The following is a 25995-nucleotide window of genomic DNA, read 5'->3' on the forward strand; positions in this document are numbered from 1 at the left end:
GTCTATTAAAGTATTAAATTTGCTGTCACACTTTTCTTTTAAGCATTCTGTGCTATGTTCTGTTCAGTGTCAGTGTCTTTAGTTCTGATTTTTCAATTTTGTCCCTCTCCTTTTCCTTGACTTGTTAGTCTGATCCAACCTCTTCTACCTCATCTGATGATTATCAATATGTTATGGAAGCTAAACTACAAGAAATGATCTCCATACGTAGGAAGGTAGTCCTACTGGACTTTACTTTCTATCGCTAAATAGAATCCATCTAATTTTTTCTTTTCATTTCTAAAAATTTTGTTACTTTTTATTTATTGATAATCGACCATCTGTGCAGTTGAGTGCTTCAGGAGCTTAAGATTGGACAATGGCAGGTTTGTGTTCAAACCATGCACAGTCTGCATGTTACATTTGGCTGATCTCATTGCTCATAAATAACTCCAATGTTTTGCTGATGCTTGGATGTGACAGGCCTTTGTAGCTGACACATTTCAAGCAATGCTGTTCAGCTGCCTGTTGAAAGAAAGTTTATTTTTTGAAAACTACATTTGCAGTTGGTAGTAGCTTGCTTTACATTTTATTTCAGTTTATTTAGAGGAAAAGTCTTAACCACATCTTACGTGTCAGATGCATTCTTCATATTTCTTAACAGGCTGAAGAAAGACATGGAAACATTGAAGAACGGATGAGGCATCTCGAAGGTCAACTCGAAGAGAAAAATCAAGAACTTCAAAGAGTATGTATTTTAACAGCCATCCCTCTCAAGCCTCAGTTAATGGATTTATACTCTACATATAAGAAATGAATGCCTTTCTTGATTATGGGTTATATTTAAAAATCATATGGATATGCCAGAGCTTCTGCCAATTTAATCAAAACAGACATAAAATTAAATCCAATATTTAAACTAGAAAAAATATAAAAACAAACCCAAATAATTTTTAAACGATTCTTATGTTAAATTTATTTATTTGGATATAAGGCTAGGCAAAGAGAGAAAATGAATGAGGAGCACAACAAAAGATTATCTGATACTGTGGACAGACTTCTGACAGAATCCAATGAACGCTTACAGCTACATTTAAAGGAACGGATGGCCGCTCTAGAAGAGAAGGTAAAATGACCAATCACATGATTATTAGCTATATTCTTATGATCATGCTTGCTTTCTGCTCTCCTGCAATCATAGTATTGGTCAGAGGATCCATTTACTTTCTTTAATTTGAAAGGAGCCTGATACATCTTAAAAGTGAACAAATGGCTTCTATAAAAATATGTAAGATCAATTTTTAAGTGAAAAAAAAAGTTACATGTTATATAATATATGTAGCATGATCATATAGACAAATGTATTGAAATGTGGTATGGTTTTGTGATGAAAGTGTTTCATTTATTTCTCACCTGGTGTGCAAAAAAGATTAAGACAAAAAATAGTATTTTGGATATGAACCATTCAAATGTTTCAAGTATCTGAATCTGCTACTAATCTAAAAGCCAAAATGTGAGTGAGTTTATATCACCAATAAAACCAGTGTCAATCTCACCACAGAATTTAGAAATGCAATACTTTCAGCCATATTGTTTCCAAAAACAGGCTTTTGTACCATCTGCAATTTCACTCACAATTTATATGTCTCATTAATAGTTGTCAACTACCAGATCAACAAAAGTTTTGTCAGCTGATTGCCAGTTCCATGGTATAAAAAAGGTAGGAATTAAAACCCAGGTGGAGAAATCATTTTGGAAATTTAGACTGAATGCCAGTCACTACTTAAACTAGACATTTCCCCCTGCTCCATACAGTAAACCAAAACAGGAAAAATGTTTCAAGAAAATGTTAAAGAAATTTGATCAGTTTACCCATCAAGTCATAAGGCATACCTTCTTCCTATTCAGTTCCAAGTGCATGCCAGTTCCCAAACTCTTACTTTTTTACTCTATGAATTTAAAAAGAATGCATTATTATAAATCATGCTTTGTAATACTACAAGAAAAATATAAAGATTTTAAAAATAGTAATACTTTTATGGCAAGGATTTTTTTTTAATCTGTCATGCAAGTTATTTATATATCATGTCATGTAACATTAATTTTTAAATAGCTAAATTTTATTTTTATTTAATAATTTAATCATTATTAGAAATTGTTCATTCTGTATATGAAATAAAGGTTCAGAAATTGAATCTTTAAAATATATGATCTTAAATTTTTCTTTCTTCAGGTAATAAAAATGAGTTCATCTGAATTCTTCTCTGTGACAGCTTTAGCTAATATTTTGCTTTTTATTCACTTTTTCTCATTTAAAGAGTAAACTGATTATTTCAAATTTTATTTTATTTTTTTTAAAAAAGACTAAGAAGAGGTTGACAAAAATAGTTTAAAAGTTAATAGTTATCTTATATGTCAATCCAACTGTTACAAAATGACACTTCCCATTTTAATTATGTATTTCTAAAAATGTTCAAGTGTCTTGTTTAAAGATTCCATTGAAACTTAGTTTCCATGGAAACCAAAAAATAAATGGTGCCAAGGAAGGAATCAAAGAAAATTCTTGAGTCATAGAAAATTAATCTACACATTGAGTGATTTTCTCTTTACTTTATTAATTATTTATCTGTTTTTCTTTCCTTTTCTGTAGAATGTTTTAATTCAAGAATCAGAAACTTTCAGAAAGAATCTGGAAGAATCTTTACATGATAAGGTATTATGGAACCTTACATTTTGTCCACTTTTCTATTTCACCATGGTGAATGTTTTTTTGTAAAATAAATTTGATAATAATTTTAGGATATTATCTTTTAAAATAGTTTAAATTTTATGTAATACATACAGAAAAGTGTACATATAGAAAGAGAGCCTGATAAACTTTTACAAGCCAACACACTAAAAATCAACAGCCTGGAAGCCCCCCATTGTTAGCCTATAATTGCAACTTTTATGCTAAAGGATAATCACTATCTTGACTGCTAACAGAAAAATAAAAATTATTTTTACTTTTTTGAACTTTATATAAAATTGTATGCACTGATTTGTGTCTAGTCTGAGATTATTTTAGCTGCAATGTATTAAATAACTACTGTGCATAACAGTTGTGATAAGTTACATCTTTGCGAACAAAATCTTAGTTCTAAAGTATCTGAAAAAGTCTCAGGCGAAAAAGCACAAGGCAATGAATTGTAGAGTAGCAGATGCCAAGTGCCAAATGAGGGAAATAGACGATAAGAACTACAGGTAAGAGAGATCACCATATACTGATGCTCTAAAGAAGGTTTCAGAAAACTTTAAGGAAAGATAGGACTGTGGTGCAGGTCTTTCAAATACAGTACCTGTGCCCTGATTGCAGGTGCTTAGAGTGGGGAGAGGATGAGTAGTTAGGTTTGAGATCTTAAATAATAATGGGCTTAGCAGTTTTACTAGAATCAGTTATTCTTATTGTAGAATACATGAGAGACTAGACAGATAAGGACCAGATTATGAAACATTAAAAGCTGTCATTGATAATGTCTTTTCCTCCTTCCTTAGCATGTAAAATTCTTGTTAGCAATTTTGTCTTATTTTGTTCAGCATAGGTAAATGAAATAATACCTAATCACTGTCTTAAGAAGTGACTTATTAAACGTGTGCTCAACAAAAGATGAAAGGAATGGAAACAGAGATGGGCAGGAGGGAGGGAAACAGGGAGTAATAGAGGGAAGGAAGAAACAGATGGAAGGAAGAAAGGAATGAAGGGAGAGAGGCAGAAAAGGAGAGGGAGAAGGAAGGGATGGAAGATCTGACAACATATGACATTTGGAAGGTATTGGAAAAGATGAGAGAATAAAGAGAAGAAGGAACAATTGTACATCTAACCGTATTGAATGCTACATATTATGATATTAATTTAAAAATAGCTATTTTGTCCCACAGTCAGGATGCACATACTCTTATCCCCTGAAAGATAGATGTATTAGAACAATTCAGTATGGTGCCTAGAAGATAGCATCTAATTCTTTCTGGAGTAGTTCAGAATGTCTCCATGAAGAAGATGACATTTCATCCAGCTCTTGAAGGCACATATGATCTTAACCAACAGAGAAGGATAGGGAAGAGGACATACTTATGCAGTAGTGTGGAGAAAAAACAAAGATGGTTGATTTGCTGAATCACCAGAAGTTTGCTGTGACTAGTATGTGTTTAAAGGACTAGAGTGTTACCAGATTGTGAATTTTGGACTGGATCCTATTCTGGAATGTTATGTTATTCAAAGCTCTGTGTGCTTCTGGCAAGATCCCCAGAACCCACTCCCCAACCACCTACCTGAACCTTATAACTCCAACAATCTGCCCAGGCAATCAGCAGTACAAATCATTCCATGCTTTACATCCCTGTTCATGTCAGTATCTAGAGGAAGCAAATCCCAGGTCATACATCATTTCTGAATGCCATTCCATACAGCTGAACACATTTCCTAATCTAACCACATCTATAACTTCTCAAATTTCCATTCAGTTATCTATAACTCAAAGTCCATTATGGAGAAAGCAATGGCACCCCACTCCAGTACTCTTTTGCCTGGAAAATCCCATGGACGGAGGAGCCTGGTGGGCTGCAGTCCATGGGGTCACTGAGAGTTGGACACGACTGAACGTCTTCACTTTCACTTTTCACTTTCATGCATTGGAGGAGGAAATGGCAACCCACTCCAGTTTTCTTGCCTGGAGAATCCCAGGGACGACGGAGCCTGGTGGGCTGCCGTCTATGGGGTCGCACACAGTCGGACACGACTGACGAGACTTAGCAGCAGCAGCAAAGTCCATTATGAGTAAAATCCTTCATATAATCAACTTATTTTCTTCATGTTTCTCTTCATTATCTTGATCTCTAAAGTTCCTAGGACCATCCTTGGATATATTCTGTATGTTCAGTCCTTGGTGAGTTCATAGATTTTAAATACCATTTGTAAATTGAGTACTTACAAATTTAGATCACCTACTGGGTCCTCGTTCCTGAAGGAGTTCATTTATTCAAGAGCCAATTCAGTATCTCTATTTGGACTCACGGGCATCTCCATCTTAACAAGTAATCCCCTCAACTCCCAAAACGCCACTACCAATTAACCTAATCAACACCCAGCAGTCATATCAATAGGTCACAACTTCTTCCCCTTAATTATTCAGGTTAAAAATCTTGGAGCTATTCTTGACCTCTTTCTTGATCCACACCCCTTAGCCAGTTCAATAGCAAATTCTCTCAGTTCTATCTTCAGAATGCAACCAATATCCTTGCCATTCTCTTCTGACACCACGGTTGTCCAAGCCATAATCCTCTTGGCCTGTTTTTGGAAGAGCAGTAATAATTTCATTTCTTCCCTGCCTTCCAGTCCCATTCATCAGTTCACCTCACAGCCATCAAAATCATCAGGTCACTTCTCTACTCAAAAATCCCCAAGTCATTCCCTATCTCACTCAGAGTAAAAGCCAGACACTTTAAGATGGTTTACAGAGCTTTCAGGCCTACCCTTACCAAATCCTGTTAGCATGATTTCCTAAAGCGATTACCACTTGCCTTTCTCCTTAACTTTTCCAGTCCAGACACAAAAGCCTCCTTGCCCTCTCCCTCACCAAATGTGGTCCCCCCAAGAGGCCTTTGCACCCACCATTCCTCCTACTTGCCATTCCTTTCCTGAAGGTATTTTTTTTATCTCCCTCCCTTTCTCTCCGTCTTTGCTCAAGTATCACTTAATTCAGAGCCTTCCTTTACTCTGCTATTTTCTACTTCCTACCAACATCCTATAAACCCAAATTGTTTACTCTCTTTTCTGCTAGATTGTAAATTACATGAGGGCAGGAAATTTGACAGTTCATTGCTGTAGCATGCATGCTGTATCTTAAAGCCTACCACACAAGAGATGCTCATTGTATATTTGTGGAAATAATGAATCAATGAATTAATAAATATAATAAGAATGTATCAGATAACTATAAGCAAGAGTTTTATTTGATCATATATGTCTTTAAAGATGATACAGCTAGCAGAGGAATGTGTGGGCAAGAGATGGAAGGGAATGATGCCTCTGTGGAAGTTGGTAAAATAATTCAGGAAAAAGGTAAAAATATGTGTAATAAAGGATGGCAGTAGAAAGAATAAAAAGAACAGATACGATAAACATTGCAAAGGCCACACTGAAAAAAAGTCATGGTGAGAAAAGAAGTATGGGTCCAATAAAATGGCCATCATTGGCCCCTGCGAGGGGGAAAAATAACAGCCATGGAAAATACAGAAGGACACATTTAAATATTTATAATGCTATAAAATTTATAATCACAAAAACAAAACTGAGTGCTTACATGAGCATTTAATTAAGGGCTATAAGATCACTCTTGTCTTCATAAATTTACAGACTGAAACTGATAATGCCAATCTTAGAAAATTCTCAGATGCACAAGTTATTGTACCAATACCAAGCTAATAACTTTAGCTCATATCAGGTGATGACTTTTTATCATCCTTTTCTTAACCTTTTCTTGATTTTTTAAACAGCTATGCTTTCTACTCTGATTTTGAAGTGATGTATATATAGCTAGTCATGATCTTAGTTTTCCCATATGTTTAGAAAGATTTAGGATTAGTGAGTACTAGAGAATGTGGGTAAAATTGTATTAATTTCTTCTGTCACATTTTCATCTCAAGGGGAAAGTCAGGCATTTTTTGCTGTCATATCTAACAATACTTAATAAAAATATATTAATTCTTTCCATTTTTAGAAAGTTATTAAGCTTAGTAGTTGGTTTATCATAATTGAATGTTGGTATTATTGGTATATGCCTATCATCCGAGTAACACCTCTTTGATTTTTAGGAAAGGTTAGCAGAAGAAATTGAAAAGCTGAGATCCGAACTTGACCAGTTGAAAATGAGAACTGGCTCTTTAATTGAACCCACAATACCAAGGTAATATTAAATTAAAAGCTTATCTATAGTTCACCAAAAATCAATGTGAACTTTCTTATGGGTTTTGTATCTCCTCAAATAAAATAACTAAATGCCTTCTGTTGGTCAGCAGGCATTGCCCTATTTTGATTCCTTACTGATTTATAGTTTCTATGCTCCAAAATAATTCTCTAATTTAGTAATTCTTTCCTCACACATGCAATAAAATATAAATCATTACCTTTTGTATTCTTCATTTAATATATATAGAAATATATGTCTTCTTATATATTATAAACCATACATTAAGACATGGAGCTATAGATACAGAGATTACATGTTTTTCTAGTAAGAGGCATCGGTCATTTTCTCTATATGTAGAAATGCTTTCAGTGTTTCCTGTTACTGAAGAAGCATCATTGGTTATGATTACTTATATTTACTCATCATTGGTAAAGATCTGTTTTTGTCGAGGCAAAAGAGGAAAGGAGAAATATGTTAAAAAATTTTCAAGTAAATTTATTTGTACTCAGCTGCTTTGAGTCAATACCTCATCTTTAAAAAAAAAAGCAAAGAGATGCTTATTTACTATGTAGATAGATATATATCTAAGTTAATAACAAGCATTTATTTGTGAAACAACACAGTATCAGCTATTTGAAACTTTTGACCACCACAGACTTCTATTATAAAAGTGCATTTTTTTGGTCTTAAGCTAATCCTAAGAATGTTAGCTCCACAAGGGTTGGAGTTCTTTGCCTGTTTTGAGTACTATAATTTCAGCACCCCAAAAATATATATATATATATATGACTCTCAATAGATATTGTTGAAGAAATGCATATCCAGTAAAGCATTTTTCAAGCATTCAAGTGAAAAATCCAAATAAAAAAAATCCTAAAAGTACTTATATTCTCTTCAGAATTTTGAATTCAGTTTAATATAAGAATCAGTTCTACAGATGTAAATACACCCAAGGAACTTTTAGATATGTAGATCTTTGATTTTGAAAATAATGTTTAGTTTTCTAATGTTTTATTATGATTTGTGTATCTGAACTTGTTATTGATTCAGTGATATACATGGTGATGATGATGCTGATAATGGTAAAGATGAAAGAAAACGCCAACAGAGTAAATACACAGAACTAGCATTATTCAATCAACAAATGTATATTTTATTAGGACCAAATGGCCATTTCATTGTCTTTTTTACCTTCAGTCTCAGAAATACAGAGTTGTAAAAGTGCTATCTAAAAGTTTATCACTGTAGTGAGTCATCATGGCAGCCGAACAATGTGACATTTATTGACAGTGAAGAATCATCAGGGAAGCCTGGGAACTACATGCTGCTGCTGCTGCTGCTGCTAAGTCGCTTCAGTCGTGTCGGACTCTGTGCGACCCCATAGACGGCAGCCCACCAGGCTCCGCCGTGCCTGGGATTCTCCAGGCAAGAACACTGGAGTGGGTTGCCATTTCCTTCTCCAGTGCATGAAAGTGAAAGTGAAGTCGCTCAGTCGTGTCCGACTCTTAGCGACCCCATGGACTGCAGCCCTCCAGGCTCCTCCGTCCATGGGATTTTCCAGGCAAGAGTGCTGGACTGGGGTGCCATCGCCTTCTCCTGGGAACTACATAGGGAACAACTATTCTTTGGTACAACAGGTTGTAGAGGAAACACTAGACTAAAAACAACTAAGTCGACATTCCTAGGTCTTAGGCATGTAATAACAAAATAACTGTTTGATTTTGGAAAACCCTTTTTTCCTTAATAAATTCAAATTAAATATATATATATTTACATTAATTACATATAAAATAACATTTTATGACAAGTTTACTTTGCAGATAAGATGAGACAAGTGAGAAAAGGGTGTTTTGTAAACAGTAAATCAACTCACAAATATACAGTATTATAGGAATTATTAAGACAGCTAATTTATAAAAAGTTAAGAGACAACTGAAACTTTATTAAACAAATTATTTCTTGAACAATCATATTCTGAGTGCACACAATTGAAAAAGAAATAAAGAAAACAAAGTACACGAGAACTTCATCTAGTTTTTGATCTTACAGGTGGGAAAGTAGGAAGAGATGAGCTGGAGTGAGTAAGACAGTGACCAATATCCTCTACTAATATAGTGTTTTGAAAATAATGTTCATTTTTCCAATGTTTTATTATGATTTATATATCTGAACTGAAGTTATTAATTCAGTGATATATATGGTGACAATGATGATAAGAAAGAAAAATGAGTTCCAAAGTGACTGGAAAAAGGCCTCATTTGGCTCATCTCTGGAGAAAGGTTAGGATCTGGATAATTGCAGAGGACAAGAAAGGACATCCCAGGAAGCAGAGAAATGAGCAACAGGTTTTCTCCAAGAAAATTCATATCTACTTATCTGTGCAAGTTCCTTTATGAGATTGTATTCAAGAGTCCCAGGAGATCCTGGAGGGGAAACCTCATGGTTCCTTGTTTAAGGGAACCAGGGACTGTGTTGTAACTTCCATCTATCTGCCAATGCCTCTCAAAATACTGTACACCAAAAATAATTTAAAAATTGAAATATAGGGAAATACTGCCTCTGACAGATCAGAGTTGAATAAAAGGAGAGAGGTGAGGAGTAACTGCTTCCAATAAAATAATAGCAATGCTTTCCTACAATTAGTGTTGCTTCAGGTCTTTTGTTCTTTCAAGATAACTTAAGTGCTTTCTACTTGTGAGATGTTGTAACATTGGAGATAGGTGATGGTAGTGAAGAATACATGTTCCAGATGGAAAATGCACAAATACGAATTTGAGGATTACAGGGCTTCCTGTAATCCTCAGGAAGCCAGGGCTTCCCTGTTGGCTCAGACAATAAAGAGTCTGCCTGCAATGCAGGAGACCTGGTCAGGAAGATCCCTTGGAGAAGGGAATGGCTACCCACTCCAGTATTCTTACCTGGAAAATGTCATGAACAGAGGAACCTGGCAGGCTACAGTCCATGGACTCTCTGTGAGTTGGACACAACTGAGCGACTAACACATTCACATTCACACAGGGAATTCACATTCATACAGGGAATGTGAATACATTCACCAGGAGCTAGAGTAGTATATGACGTTGAGACTTTTAAGCCTCAGCTTAAATAGAAACAAGAAATAGTAATCATATAAATGTGTGAAGAGACAGAAAGAATAGCATGTTCAAAGGCTTGAAGCAAAAGAAAGTTTGACTTTGAGAGTAAATGGAAATGAAACTGGGAAGTAGAAGCCCAGGTAGAGGGCTTTGTAAGAACAATGAAGAGTTTTGAGGAGGGCATCAATGGGACCAGATCTGTGTTTGTTTAGTGTTTTTATTGATGACCTGGAATTGAGAGATAAAACAACATGAAAACAATACTCCTAGCATGATGAGTTATAATTTTAGAAACTCTAGTGCCCAAAGAGACATTACCCTAAGCAGCCACAGACTAATAAAGGTCCTTAAACAGGGAATATGCTGACCTGGACAGTCTGGACTATAATATTAATATAATCAATTGCATTCATTTCTTGTCTTACCAGATATTTATCAAGTTCTTATTATATTCTAGGAATATCTCCTTGAACACACAGTGGTGACTAAAATCTGATCTTTGTCTTGATGAAATTTATATCCTCTGCTATAAATAAAGACTGACAGTTGTGCCATTTAATGGCTATGGCCTGATTGGCTAGTTTGTAATATATAACTAATTCACAATAAAGCCATTTTGCCTGATTAAGCCTCAAGTTTGCTGCTATAAAAACAATAGCTGTCATCTATTTGGAGGATGATTCCTTAGTTCGTCTGTTTTAACATCCAATTGGGCTAAACAAGAACCTGCATCAATTAAGTCAGTGTCTTCTACTTCTTCAAAAACCCAGAACTCACCTAACCTTTTATAGTCTTGCCAAGTATTTGGAGATGTTTGTTTTTGTCCGCAAAGAGAACTGAGAGTAAGAGCAGAGTAGATCAACAGAAGCCCCAGGTTCAAGAGAAAACAGCTTTAAGAGTATTTCCTATTGATGATGGATCATTTATATGACAGCATGTTGCATTTGTTATTATCATCATTACTATAGCTGCAAACTTAATTTTATATAAATCCATATATAAATAATATACTTGGAGAAACCTTTAGTGCACTTCAATTACAATGTACTTTATTTTCATGTTTATTGAAAACTAGTCTGATGATATTTTCCAATTAGAATTTTCAAAGTGTTTTATCTCTAAGCAGATTTCAGAATTGAATGTGCTTATTAAAAGATTCTTCCTTAATATTTTTGGAACAATGTCTTATCCAAACCTGAAAAACTGTTCTGATGGACTATCATATTTTATTTTCCAAAAAAAAAAAAAAAAAATTATTAACCTTAGGTCAATCTGATTTTAAGTATTTTGTTAATTTCCTAAATTGAAAAATAAAACAGTAGAAAATAGATAATGCAGTGACTCAAAATGTTTACTCATTTTTCTCTTAGGTTAATGAAGAATATTTAAAACAAACACAGTGATAAATAAAATGTATTGGATTATCCACTAAATAGCTCAAAATAAAACAGAGTTGTCAGAATGTAAGCCAGTGGATTTTGGTTGTCAATCTTAACATGTTTCAATTGACTAGGGAGTTTGAAAATGATAATGAATAAACAGAAAGGCTTTTTAATATTCTAAAAGGAACCTGATCTTCAGAATGAACCTGAGACTGGAATGTATGACGTAAGCCTCTGAAGAGACCTCTAAGATTCATAACATATTTTCTTCCCCCTTGAGCGTTTGAGTTTTATTGCCAATTAAGTGGTGGATGGTGATTTGCTGATAAGTTTTCCTCATTTCCAGAACTCATCTAGACACCTCAGCCGAGCTGCGGTACTCTGTTGGATCCCTAGTGGACAGCCAGTCTGATTACAGAACAACCAAAGTGATAAGAAGACCAAGGAGAGGCCGCATGGGTGTGCGGAGAGATGAGGCAAAGGTTAAGCTTTTGATTTCAAGTCTTTGATGGTTTAAGTAAATACACTCTTCCATTTTGGATAGTATTTTTATACTGAAAGCATTCATTTGTGTTAGTTTCAAGTGTGATATATGACAGATTTTTTTTTTAACTATAGCTAACATAAAACCCCTGTGCACGTGCTAAGTTATTTTAGTCATATGTGACTCTTTATGACCCTATGGACTATAGCCCACCAGGCTCTTCTGTTCGTGGGACTCTCAAGGCAAGAATTCCCTTCTCTGGGGGATCTTCTCGACCCAGGGATCGAACGTGCATCTCTTATACCTCCTGCTTTGACAGGCAGGTTCTTTACCACTAGCACCATCTGGGAAGTCCAACATAAAACACCTTCTAGGTACCATAAGTTGAACTAAGCATGTGTCAAGTATTTATTCATGTAACCTTATAAATTGAGTACTATTTTATACTAATTTCATGTATGAAAAAAATTGAAGCCCAGGAATTTTATGTGTCCTACCTTGCATAGTCAGCCAAGTGATAAGATAATTGTATCTATATTTGAGTGATTTCAAATTATGCCATGTGGCCAAAAATGGCTTTTTGGGCAATATCACTTTTGTGGTCCCCCCCAAAATCATTTTACATCATCACAAAAATGAAAACCCACTTGTAAATAGCAGGAAATCTAGGACTGCTCTCTTTCTTTCAGCCATCTCCTGCCTTCAGGTCATAGCCTGAAATTTCAAGCACTGGTCTCTTGGTTACTTAAGACTGTTACTCATATGGAGGACTTATTGTATTAATTTAAAAAACATAGTCATGTAAATTGATGTGCCTTGGGCTTAAAAAAATCAATGAGGCATTTAAGCAACCAGAGCAGTGGAGATTAAATTAAATGTTTGCAATGTTTTTGCTACTTTGTTAGAATACAGGAGAAAGAATTCCTGTGTAATTTATTGTGTGATAATATGTGTTCCCTCAGGCTAATTATTAATAGTATAAGAAATGGAAGTGCTTAAGTACAAGTAAATAGAGATTGTTACATTTACAAAACATGAAAACATTGGAAACATAGATGCTTTAAAATAAGTACTACCTTGAATTGAGGTTGAACTAAAAATCATGCAGAAGTTTAACATTTTTATTCCTATTAAAATATTGATATTTATGCTGAAATTAATACCTTCCATTACTTAAGTATCAAGGAACTATCTTATTGACATGATAAATAAAATGTTAATAATCAATTCTGCTTTTGCCAAGGAAGCTATAAAAGCATGTGTGTTTTTGGTTTTTATTTTCAAAATAGTGCTTTGAAAATGAGCAAGATGAAATATACTGTAATTTTTCCTTTACCTTCCAGGTGAAATCTCTTGGAGATCATGAGTGGAATAGAACTCAACAAATTGGAGTGCTAAGCAGCCACCCTTTTGAAAGTGACACAGAGATGTCTGACATTGATGATGACGATAGAGAAACAATTTTCAGCTCAATGGATCTTCTCTCTCCAAGTGGTCATTCTGATGCCCAGACACTGGCCATGATGCTTCAGGAACAACTGGATGCAATCAACAAGGAAATCAGGTGAGTTCAATGATTTCTGATGGTCTCAAGGGATTGGTAGACCTTGATTCTAAAATTGTGTTCATCAAATCAGGAGCACTGGCATCCAGATACTCAGACCTCACCCTGCGCCTACGGAATCATAATGTACAGTTTCACAGTTTCCCAGGATAAACTTAGGACAGCTTTTATAAGAAACATATGTGAAAAATGCAGATTAATGATGTTCAGTTCAGTTCAGTTCAGTCACTCAGTCGTGTCCGACTCTTTGCGACCCCATGAACTGCAGCACGCCAGGCCTCCCTGTCCATCACCAACTCCCGGAGTTCACTCAGACTCACGTCCATCGAGTCAGTGATGCCATCCAGCCATCTCATCCTCTGTCGTCCCCTTCTCCTCCTGCCCGCAATCCCTCCCAGCATCAGAGTCTTTTCCAATGAGTCAACTCTTCGCATGAGGTGGCCAAAGTACTGGAGTTTCAGCTTTAGCAGCATTCTTTCCAAAGAACACCCAGGACTTATCTCCTTTAGAATAGACTGGTTGGATCTCCTTGCAGTCAATATTAGAGCAATATAAATGAATGAGGTAAAGGTGAAATCTTGGATCAGTTTTCCAAATGAATTGAATATCTGAGTAGAACTGGATCTTTAGTTTGATTAAACTTCAACCTATCTCTTACTCAACTATTTCTTCTAATTTGATTTTCCTTTACAATTAATAGAATGCCTAGAGTTTAAAACTGTATTCTTTTATTTAGCAAAACCATGTCACCTCTCACCAGGTTTTTCTGGAGTCGTGTATGGCCAATCATTTTAAAGTACAAAATTTCTTTTTTTTGAAGAGGAGGCAGTTTTTCCATTAGAATGTGTTTAAACATTATTAATGTTGTACTATGTTACATTATTAAAACTTGCTCTGGGATTCTGATCTTTCAGATCAGATCAGATCAGTCGCTCAGTCGTGTCCGACTCTTTGCGACCCCATGAATCGCAGCACGCCAGGCCTCCCTGTCCATCACCAACTCCCAGAGTTCACTCAGACTCACGTCCATCGAGTCAGTGATACCATCCAGCCATCTCATCCTCTGTCATCCCCTTCTCCTCCTGCCCCCAATTCCTCCCAGCATCAGAGTCTTTTCCAATGAGTCAACTCTTCGCATGAGGTGGCCAAAGTACTGGAGTTTCAGCTTTAGCATCATTCCTTCCAAAGAAATCCCAGGGCTGATCTCCTTCAGAATGGACTGGTTGGATCTCCTTGCAGTCCAAGGGACTCTCAAGAGTCTTCTCCAACACCACAGTTCAAAAGCATCAATTCTTCGGCGCTCAGCTTTCTTCACAGTCCAAGTCTCATATCCATACATGACCACAGGAAAAACCAGAGCCTTGACTAGACGAACCTTTGTTGGCAAAGTAATGTCTCTGCTTTTGAATATGCTGTCTAGGTTGGTCATAACTTTCCTTCCAAGGAGTAAGCGTCTTTTAATTTCATGGCTGCAGTCACCATCTGTAGTGATTTTGAAGCCCAGAAAAATAAAGTCTGACACTGTTTCCACTGTTTCCCCATCTATTTCCCATGAAGTGATGGGACCAGATGCCATGATCTTCATTTTCTGAATGTTGAGCTTTAAGCCAACTTTTTCACTCTCCACTTTCACTTGCATCAAGAGGCTTTTGAGTTCCTCTTCACTTTCTGCCATAAGGGTGGTGTCATCTGCATATCTGAGGTTATTGATATTTCTCCCAGCAATCTTGATTCCAGCTTGTGTTTCTTCCAGTCCAGCATTTCTCATGATGTTCTCTGCATATAAGTTAAATAAGCACGGTGACAATATACAGCCTTGACGAACTCCTTTTCCTATTTGGAACCAGTCTGTGGTTCCATGTCCAGTTCTAACTGTTGCTTCCTGACCTGCATACAAATTTCTCAAGAGGCAGATCAGGTGGTCTGGTATTCCCATCTCTTTCAGAATTTTCCACAGTTTCTTGTGATCCACACAGTCAAAGGCTTTGGCATAGTCAATAAAGCAGAAATAGATGTTTTTCTGGAACTCTCTTGCTTTTTCTATGATCCAGCGGCTGTTGGCAATTTGATCTCTGGTTCCTCTGCCTTTTCTAAAACCAGCTTGAACATCAGGAAGTTCATGGTTCACATATCGCTGAAGCCTGGCTTGGATTATTTTGAGCATTACTTTACTAGCGTGTGAGATGAGTGCAATTGTGCGGTAGTTTGAGCATTCTTTGGCATTGCCTTTCTTTGGTATTGGAATGAAAACTGACCTTTTCCAGTCCTGTGGCCACTGCTGAGTTCTCCAAATTTGCTGGCGTATTGAGTACAGCACTTTCACAGCATCATCTTTCAGGATTTGAAATAGCTCCACTGGAATTCCATCACCTCCACTAGCTTTGTTCGTAGTGATGCTTTCTAAGGCCCACTTGACTTCACATTCCAGGATGTCTGGCTCTAGGTCAGTGATCACACCATCGTGATTATCTGGGTCGTGAAGATCTTTTTTGTACAGTTCTTCTGTGTATTCTTGCCATCTCTTCTTAATGTCTTCTGCTTCTGTTACGTCCATACCATTTCTGTCCTTTATCGAGCCCATCTTTGCATGAAATGTACCTTTGGTATCTCTGATTTTCTTGAAGAGATCCCTAGTCTTTCCCATTCTGTTGTTTTCCTCTATTTCTTTGCACTGATCGCTGAAGAAGGCTTTCTTATCTCTTCTTGCTATTCTCTGGAACTCTGCATTCAGATGTTTATATCTTTCCTTTTCTCCTTTGCTTTTCACTTCTCTTCTTTTCACAGCTATTTGTAAGGCCTCCCCAGACAGCCATTTTGATTTTTTGCATTTCTTTTCTATGAGAATGGTCTTGATCCCTGTCTCCTGTACAGTGTCAAGAACCTCATTCCATAGTTCATCAGGCACTCTATCTATCAGATCTAGGCCCTTAAATCTATTTCTCACTTCCACTGTATAATCATAAGGGATTTGATTTAGGTCATATCTGAATGGTCTAGTGGTTTTCCCTACTTTCTTCAATTTAAATCTGAATTTGGCAATAAGGAGTTCATGGTCTGAGCCACAGTCAGCTCCTGGTCTTGTTTTTGCTGACTGTATAGAGCTTCTCCATCTTTGGCTGCAAAGAATATAATCAATCTGATTTCAACGTTGACCATCTGGTGATGTCCATGTGTAGAGTCTTCTCTTGTGTTGTTGGAAGATGGTGTTTGTTATGACCAGTGCATTTTCTTGGCAAAACTCTATTAGTCTTTGCCCTGCTTCATTCCGTATTCCAAGGCCAAATTTTCCTGTTACTCCAGGTGTTTCTTGACTTCCTACTTTTGCATTCCAGTCCCCTATAATGAAAAGCACATCTTTTTTTGGGTGTTAGTTCTAAAAGGTCTTGTAGGTCTTCATAGAACAGTTCAACTTCAGCTTCTTCGGCGTTACTGGTTGGGGCATAGACTTGGATTACTGTAATATTGAATGGTTTGCCTTGGAAAAAAACAGAGATCATTCTGTCATTTTTGAGATTACATCCAAGTACTGCATTTTGGACTCTTTTTTTGACCATGATGGCCACTCCATTTCTTCTGAGGGATTCCTGCCCGCAGTAGTAGATATAATGGTCATCTGAGTTAAATTCACCCATTCCAGTCCATTTCAGTTCGCTGATTCCTAGAATGTCGACATTCACTCTTGCCATCTCTTGTTTGACCACTTCCAATTTGCCTTGATTCATGGACCTGACATTCCAGGTTCCTATGCATTATTGCCCTTTACAGCATCGGACCTTGCTTTGGGTGAATTTAAAAGGCACCATGATAATAAACTTCAGACTAACAGAATTCATATTCTTTGTGTAAGTGAAATATTATAATTAAGAGTAGTTATATTAGAATTTTTAATAATGTAATTTCTTAGAGAAGTCTAAGATTCAGAGCAAAATTGAGAGAAAAGTGGAGTGAGTTCCCATATACCTCCTGGCCTCAAACATGCATATCCTCCCCCATTGTCAACATCCTTAATAAGAGTAGTTTTTGTTACAACTGATGAACTTACATTGATGCAGCATATTTTTCAAATCCATAAGTTACATTATGGTTCACCTTTTTTTTTTTAATGTCATTTTATTGTGGTAAAGAGGCTTCCCTGGTGGCTCAGACAGTAAAGGATCTTCCTGCAATCCAGGAGACCTGGATTTGATCTGTAAATTGGGAAGATCCCTTGAAGAAGAGAATGGCTACCTACTCTAGTATTCTTGCCTGAGAAATTCCATAGACAGAGGAGCCTGGGAGGCTATAGTCCGTGGGGTCACAAAGAGTTGGACATGACTGAGTGACTAACACTATTGTAGTAAAAGTCACATAATATAGAACATACTATTTTAACCATTTCATGCAAAAACTGGCACAATAAAGGACAGAAATGGTATGGATCTAAGAGAAACAGGAGATGTTAAGAAGAGGTGGCAAGAATACACAGAAGATCTATACAAAAAAGATCTTAATGACCCAGCTAACCGTGATAGTGTATCACTCACCTAGAGCCAAACATCCTGAACTATGAAATCAAGTGGGCCTTAGGAAACGTCACTATGAACAAAGCTAGTGAAGGTGATGGAATTCCATCTGACCTATTTCAAATCCTAAGAGATGATGCTTTAAAGTGCTGCACTCAATATACCAGCAAACTCAGAAAACTCAACAGTGGCCACAGGACTGGAAAAGGTCAGTTTTCATTCTAATCCCAAAGGAGGCAATGCCAAAGACTGTTCAAACCACCACACAATTGCACTCATTTCACATGCTAGCAAGGTAATGCTTGAAATTCTTCAAGCTGGGCTAAAACAGCATGTGAACTGAGAACTTCCAGATGTTCAAACTGGATTTAGAAAAGGCAGAGGAACCAGAGGTCAAATTGCCAAATCCATTGGATCATCGAAAAAGAAAGAGTTCCAGAAAAACATCTACTTCTTCTTTATTGAAGAAGTATGCCAAAGCTTTTGACTGTGTGGTATGGAAACTTCTGAAAGAGATGGGAATATCAGATCACCTAACCTGCCTCCTGAGAAATCTGTATGTAGGTCAATAAGCAGCAGGTAGAATCAGACATGAAACAGTGGATTTGTTCCAAATTGGAAAAGGAGTATGCCAAGGCTGTATATTGTCACCCTGCTTATTTAACTTATATGAGGAGTACATTGTGTGAAATGCTGGGCTGGATGAAGCACAAGCTGGAATCAAGATTTCCAGGAGAAATATCAATAATCTCAGATATGCAGATGACACCATCCTTATGTCAGAAAGCAAAGAGAAACTAAAGAGTCTCTTGATGAAGGTGAAAGAGGAGAGTGAAAAAGCTGACTTAAAACTCAATATTCAAAAAACAAAGATCATGGCATCTGGTCCCATCACTTCATGGGAAGTAGATGGGGAAACAGTGGAAACAGTAACTTTATTTTCTTGGGTTCCAAAATCACTGAGGATGGTGACTGCAGCCATTAAATTAAAGGACACTTGCTCCTTGGAAGAAAAGTTATGACCAACCTAGATAGCATATTAAAAAGCAGAGACATTACTTTGCTCACAAAGGTCTATATAATCAAAGCTATGGTTTTTCCAGTAGTCATGTATGGGTGTGAGAGTTGGACCATAAAGAAGGCTGAGCACCTAAGAATTGATACTTTTGAACTGTGGTGTTGGAGAAGACTGTTGAGAGTCCCTTGGACTACAAGCAGATCAAACTAGTCAATCCTAAAGAAAATCAGTCCTGAATATTCATTGGAGGGACAGATGCTGGAGCTGAAGCTCCCATACTTTGGCCAGCTGATATGAAGAACCAACTCATTAGAAAAGACTCATACTGAAAAAGATTGAAGGCAGGAGGAGAAGAGGATGACAGAGGCTGAGATGGTTGGATGGCATCACTGACTCAGTGAACATGAGTTTGAGCAAACTCCAGGAGATGGAGAAGGACAGTGAAGCCAGGCTTGTTTCAGTCCATGGGGTCTCAAAGAGTCAGGCATGACTGAGCAATTGAACAACAACATTTTAACCATGTTTATCTGTAGAGTTCAGTAACATGAAGTACATTCACATTGTTCTGCAACTCTTAACGTCACCCATCTTCTGAATTTTAACCTTCCTGGACTGAAACTCTGTCCCCATTAAACACTAACTCCCCATTCACCCTCCCCACCCTACCCCATGTCCTGGTTCCTGGCATCTACCAATGTACTTTCTGATGCTATGAACCTGACTATTCTAAATACCTCATATCAGAGGAATCACAGTATTTGCACATTTTGGTTCACTGTTGGTTGTCTGGAAAATTTATGATGATGTATACCCAATATCATGATATCATACAGACAGAATATTTTTACTGCCCGAAAAACTCACTGTGCTCTGTCTATTCATCCCTTTCCCCATCCCAACCCCTGGAAATCCCTAATCTTTTTTTTTGTATCCATGGTTGCCTTTTCCAGAGTGTCATATATTTGAACTCATACAATATGTAGCCTCTTCAGATTGGTTTATTTCGTTTAATCATATGCATTTATTGTTCCCCCATGTCTCTTCATGGCTTGATAGCTCATTTCATTTTAGCACTGAATGTTATTCCATTGTATAAATGTACCAATTTATGTATCCATTCACCTACTGAAGGATATCTTAGTTGTTTCTAAGTTTGGACAATCATGGATAAAATTGTTCTAAACGTCTATGTGCAGGTTTTTGTGTGGACCTCAGCTCTCATATTCTTTGGGTAAATATCAAGGAACACAATTATTGAATTATATATTAAGAGTATGTTTAGTTTTGTAAGAAATTGCCAAACTTTTCCAAAGTAAATATGTAAAAAGAAAACTTTGTGGTGATCATTACCTTGAAATTAAAGATTATATATCATTGGAAATCACAGTAATCCATTTATACTTAAGAGGAAGATATCTCAGGATGGATCAAATTGCCAACATCTGCTGGATCATGGAAAAAGCAAGAGAGTTCCAGAAAAACATCTATTTCTGCTTTATTGACTATGCCAAAGCCTTTGACTGTGTGGATCACAAGAAACTGTGGAAAATTCTGAAAGAGATGGGAATACCAGACCACCTGACCTGCCTCTTGAGAAACCTGTATGCAGGTCAGGAAGCAACAGTTAGAACTGGACATGGAACAGCAGACTAGTTCCAAATAGGAAAAGGAGTATGTCAAGGCTGTATATTGTCCCCCTGCTGATTTAACTTATATGCAGGGTACATCATGAGAAATGCTGGACTGGAAGAAGCACAAGCTGGAATCAAGATTGCTGGGAGAAATATCAATAACCTCAGATATGCAGATGACACCACCCTTATGGCAGAAAGTGAAGAGGAACTAAAGAACCTCTTGATGAAAGTGAAAGAGGAGAGTGAAAAAGTTGGCTTAAAGCTCAACATTCAGAAAACAAAGATCATGGCATCTGGTCCCATCACTTCATGGGAAATAGATGGGGAAACAGTGAAAATAGTGTCAGACTATTTTGGGGGCTCCAAAATCACTTCAGGTGGTGATTGCAGCCATGAAATTAAAAGATGCTTACTCCTTGGAAGGAAAGTTATGACCAACCTAGACAGCATATTAAAAAGCAGAGAGATTACTTTGCCAAAAAAGGTACGTCTAGTCAAGACTATGGATTTTCCAGTGGTCATGTATGGGTGTGAGAGTTGGACTGCGAAGAAAGCTGAGTGCCAAATAATTGATGCTTTTGAACTGTGGTGTTGGAGAAGACTCTTGAGAGTCCCTTGGACTGCAAGGAGATCCAACCAGTCCATCCTAAGAGACCAGTTCTGGGTGTTCATTGGAAGCACTGATGTTGAAGCTGAAACTCCAGTACTTTGGCCACCTCATGCAAAGAGTTGACTCATTGGAAAAGACCCTGATGCTGGGAAAGATCAAAGGCAGGAGGAGAAGGGATGGCAGAGGATGAGATGGCTGGATGACATCACCAACTCGATGCACATGAGTTTGTGTGCACTCCGGCAGTTGGTGATGGACAGGGAGGCCTGGCATGCTGTGAATCATGGGGTCGCAAAGAGTCAAAAATGACTGAGCGACTGAACTGAACTGAACTGATCTCAGGAGAGATGTTTCTAACCCCCATTTTTCAAATAAATTATATGGGTACACAGTTTTATTATAACAATATGCAAATTGTATATAGATTCAGCTTAAATAGGATCTTTGCACCAACCCCGCTAATGTTCTTTATTCTTTGTCTTTGTAATAAATAATTTATGTATATTCTTGAAATTTCTCCCTGATAAAGAAAAATAGTAATAGTGATTTGTCTTCTCAAAAGCATTTACAGCAATAGTTTTTCTTAAAACATTTAACTATCTAGCATATATACATTATTTAAATTGCTTAGTGCTTATGTAAAAGCAAGTTGGCTAAGTCAGGGTTTTATTTGGTCAAATTATAATTATGAATGACCATTTTTTGAGGAGTCTATCAATCATACTTTTTCACTGGATAGGAGGTAAGAGTCAATGACCTTGTTGAGACTTGAGTTCTTAAAAGTCTCACATATTAGTTCCTAAGTACAAATGTAAGATTAAGATTAGAGGCAGTAATTAACTAGACACTCAAAGTTTTAAAAGAGTTTTAACAGGTAGCAGTATAGAAAACGGAGAAGGCAATGGCACCCCACTCCAGTACTCTTGCCTGGAAAATCCCATGGACGGAGGAGCCTGGTAGGCTGCAGTCCATGGGGTCGCTAAGAGTCGGACACCGCTGAGCGACTTCACTTTCACTTTTCACTTTCATGCATTAGAGAAGGAAATGGCAACCCACTCCAGTGTTCTTGCCTGGAGAATCCCAGGGACGGGGGAGCCTGGTGGGCTGCCATCTATGGGGGTCTCACAGAATCGGACACGACTGAAGCAACTTAGCAGCAGCAGCAGCAGCAGTATAGAAAGGGTATCAAACTGTAAACCCAAGGGATTATATGTCATTTGAAAAAAAAGATTTTCTAGTTCTCAGCCAAGAAGTCTCTGGAATTTATTGAAAGTTATATTGTCTAGGGAAAAAATAAAAATGTTAGATTTGATATAAAAATATTCAGTTATTTATTCATTTATTTATTTGATGAATTCCAAATATTAATAACTTTATAACAACATGTAATATATCAAAATTAAACTAATATCTTTCAGACTAATTCAAGAAGAAAAAGAATCCACAGAGTTACGTGCTGAAGAAATTGAGAACAGAGTGGCTAGTGTGAGTCTGGAAGGCCTGAATTTAGCAAGGGTCCACCCAGGTACCTCCATCACTGCCTCGGTCACAGCTTCTTCGCTGGCCAGCTCGTCTCCCCCTAGCGGACACTCAACACCAAAGCTCACACCTCGAAGTCCTGCCAGGGAAATGGATCGGATGGGAGTCATGACACTGGTATGATGTGTCCAGAGAACCTTTGCTTCCATTAGAATTACTGATGCATTAGCTAAAATTTATTGGATATTTCTTCTCATCTAAAAGCTTTCTGTGTGTTTTATCATTTTTCTCTTTTTCTTAACAAACCTATGTGATAAGTACAAATATTAATCTAACTATTTCATATTAATATGAAATATTAATAAATATGAAATTAATATTTCACATTAATATTTCCTCATTTCATAAATGAGGAAACAAAGCCTAATAAAAACCTATGTGATAAGTACAAATATTAATCCAACTGTAAAATAAGGAAATGAAGCCTACACAGCTATAATTTCCCAAGGCCACGTAATTAGTAAATGGAAGGAAGAGCAGAAATCTAAATATCACATCAGAAATCTGAATAATTTAAACCGTTAAGTTCATTTTTACTGATGACATCTTGATGAAGTACATTGAGACTGGGTGTTTTTTTTTTAACACAGTTTCAAAAATATTTATTATAATTGCTTCAATACACCAACATAGAATGTTATAATTTTATAATGTAAAATTATAATTCTAAAAGAAGAGCTTAAATTCTAAAACAATAGCAGCAATTTCCTGAGCCTTATAATTCCATGTCAAAAGTTTCACCCTTCTTTATCCTTTAATCTTTTATTTCATGTATCTTCCTTTGAGATTAAAAGTCAGAAATCTAAATTACGAAGTACTCTTAACATATGAAAGAAAAATTAAAATACCCCTTGCCAAAAATAATATAGGCAGAGTGACTGCTGACTGTCATGATGTTTAGTCACTTTATTCTCATGATAACATTTGAAAATCTAAGGGCATTATCTTGACTATAAGTAATTGAAATGTTGAGGGTATGGATAAGTGTCCTTGTTCAACACAGCTAGTAAAGAGGAGCTGAATTTTTCTTCAAATTTGCTAAGTCAAAAGCATATACTATTTTATCTTTGTTGTTTTCAGTGATTAGGAGGGAAACATATTTCAATATATTTTCTGTGATTACCTGGGAAATATGTTGAAAGGACAACAATAGTGAAGATGTAAATATTCTGAACTCTTTATGAGGGAAAAGTCTATGTTTTGTCATGAATATTAGAACTATATTAAAACAATAAAATTTAAATTAAAAATAAAAGTTTGGAGATGGAGATTAATTAAAACATAAATAGATCAAATAATAGATGATATTCTGCAAAAATCTTGTACAAGTATAACAAATGGAGGAGAAATTAATAATAGGACAGAATAATATGATATAAGTGTATATAGTATTTCTGGTCAGAAGGCTGTGAAGCCTCTGTAAAAAGTGTCACAATGCCTGCATCTGTGTACGTGTGTATAATATATGAACAATGAAGTTTAATTCAATTTCTAAATGATCGTTAAATAAATCTTTAAAAAAATATGTTGCAATAATGTGTATTGTGGTAAAAAATGGCATTAGAATTAATATATATAAATGCACACATGTGTGCATATATGTATGTGTGTGTGTGTGTGTGTGTGTGTGTATATATATATATATATATATATAATATTCTCACCCCAAGGGGAAAACTACCTTGTAAGTAAATGATTTTTAGATTTTATCTTCATAAAATTTCTCCTATGTATATCAGTTTAGGTATGTTTTTCTTAAATTTTGCACTGAAAATTGGAACAGAAGGCTATTTATGAGGCAGTATTTCCTATATCCAAAGTCTTTACAATTATGAAACTTCCAGGCAATAAAATCTATATAAAAGAGAAATGATGAAAAAAAATTAAAAAGGAAATACCTCCTTCAACCATTGACTATTCTGCTGCTGCTGCTGCTAAGTCGCTTCAGTCGTGTCCTATTCCTTGCTTATTTCCAGATGGAAAATCCAAATAAAGACCAACTAATCAAAGCAGATCCCAGCTAGATACAGCACAACCTTTTAGCCAATGTACTAAGATAAACTAACCCAATATACTGAGCTACATTTTGATCTATGACCAAATTATGATCTCCTTATTTTAGAAATCAGGAACCGAACTTCCTTGGTGGTCCAGTGGTTAAGACTCCACACGTCCACTAAAGGGAACACAGTTTTGATCCTTAGTCAGGGAACTGAAATCCCACAGGCCGTGGGGTATGCCCTCCCCTCTAAAATCCGGGAACCATCCATCTGATTAGAGTCATTAAAAATGATATTGTATTTGGCTTAGTTTCTGCATGTGCAATTTATGCTATGTATGTTGATGATCTACTTGTCATCAAAGCTGTAGTAAGAATATTGGCCCACAAGGGTATAATTTACTTAGCATTCAAGCCAAGAGAACTTTGATTATTTCTGTACTGCTATTATTTTCTACACTTTTTCAGCCTATTATTTTGACCTTTTAAGTATTTTCATTATATATTAGCATTATAACCTTTGACAGTGTTGTTATTTTTATAATAACAAAATAATATATTTGTATCCATTTAGACATAATGTTTGGTTGTGTATGAATAGGATGCCACTGCTCTCATGCATTTTCTTGAGCAGTTATAAATAAAACAATGGTAAATGAACATTACTATACTATAATTAGAGTACTTAAAAGCTATTTAGAGAATTTCCTGAGGGTAAAAAGGAAAAAAGTAAACAAAAATTAAACATTTAAAATGTTTAATATCTGACTCAATAAAACAAAAAATAAAATCCAGGAGATCCTTATCACCTAGTAGAACTCTGTCATCAAATTCATTTTTGTTACGGTGAAAGACAGGTTTTCCTTTACCTGTAGAAAATACTGGAGAAAAAAATAATTTTGTTGGATGTAATTCATGTTTGAATATAAATTTGAAATCAAAGCAAAATTTGAAATTTTAGGGACAGACAAGCAGAGATTTAAAAGACATTATATTCACTCATATTGTTTATATTTACATATTTAGCAAACATAGGTATTTGTCCTGGTAGTAAAACCTATTGATATCTACATTTACCTCACCACAAATCCACAGGCATAAATAACATTAGTGATATCTAGTTATTTAGAATATTGAATGAGGTAAATCAACCCAATTTTCCATAGCAACAGAAATGTAAAGTATAATGGAATAGTTTAACAAGTGTTTTCCTTACATAAGAAAAATGAACAAATATTAAGTGAA

The 25995-nt window shown here is 36.1% G+C and overlaps 1 protein-coding gene across 26 annotated transcripts in view; it reads left to right on the plus strand.

The window, feature by feature from the left end:
- Window positions 1–25995, plus strand: part of PPFIA2 (PTPRF interacting protein alpha 2) — a 507997-nt gene that overhangs the window by 396484 nt on the left and 85518 nt on the right. For 13 of the 26 annotated variants that reach the window (XR_003511286.1, XM_027543239.1, XM_027543241.1 and 10 more), the window contains 8 exons: window positions 129–215; window positions 644–727; window positions 974–1105; window positions 2630–2692; window positions 6829–6920; window positions 11747–11882; window positions 13228–13448; window positions 22631–22868. Coding sequence is in view for 25 of the 26 variants with exons in the window: in XM_027543239.1 (XP_027399040.1) it covers window positions 129–215; window positions 644–727; window positions 974–1105; window positions 2630–2692; window positions 6829–6920; window positions 11747–11882; window positions 13228–13448; window positions 22631–22868 (1053 nt within the window). In the remaining variant the exon portion in view is untranslated. The remainder of the gene's footprint in view (window positions 1–128; window positions 216–643; window positions 728–973; window positions 1106–2629; window positions 2693–6828; window positions 6921–11746; window positions 11883–13227; window positions 13449–22630; window positions 22869–25995) is intronic. The other 13 variants (XM_027543253.1, XM_027543250.1, XM_027543251.1 and 10 more) reach the window with 1 other exon arrangement.

Source organism: Bos indicus x Bos taurus, chromosome 5 (assembly GCF_003369695.1).
Source record: "Bos indicus x Bos taurus breed Angus x Brahman F1 hybrid chromosome 5, Bos_hybrid_MaternalHap_v2.0, whole genome shotgun sequence".
NCBI lineage: Eukaryota > Metazoa > Chordata > Mammalia > Artiodactyla > Bovidae > Bos > Bos indicus x Bos taurus.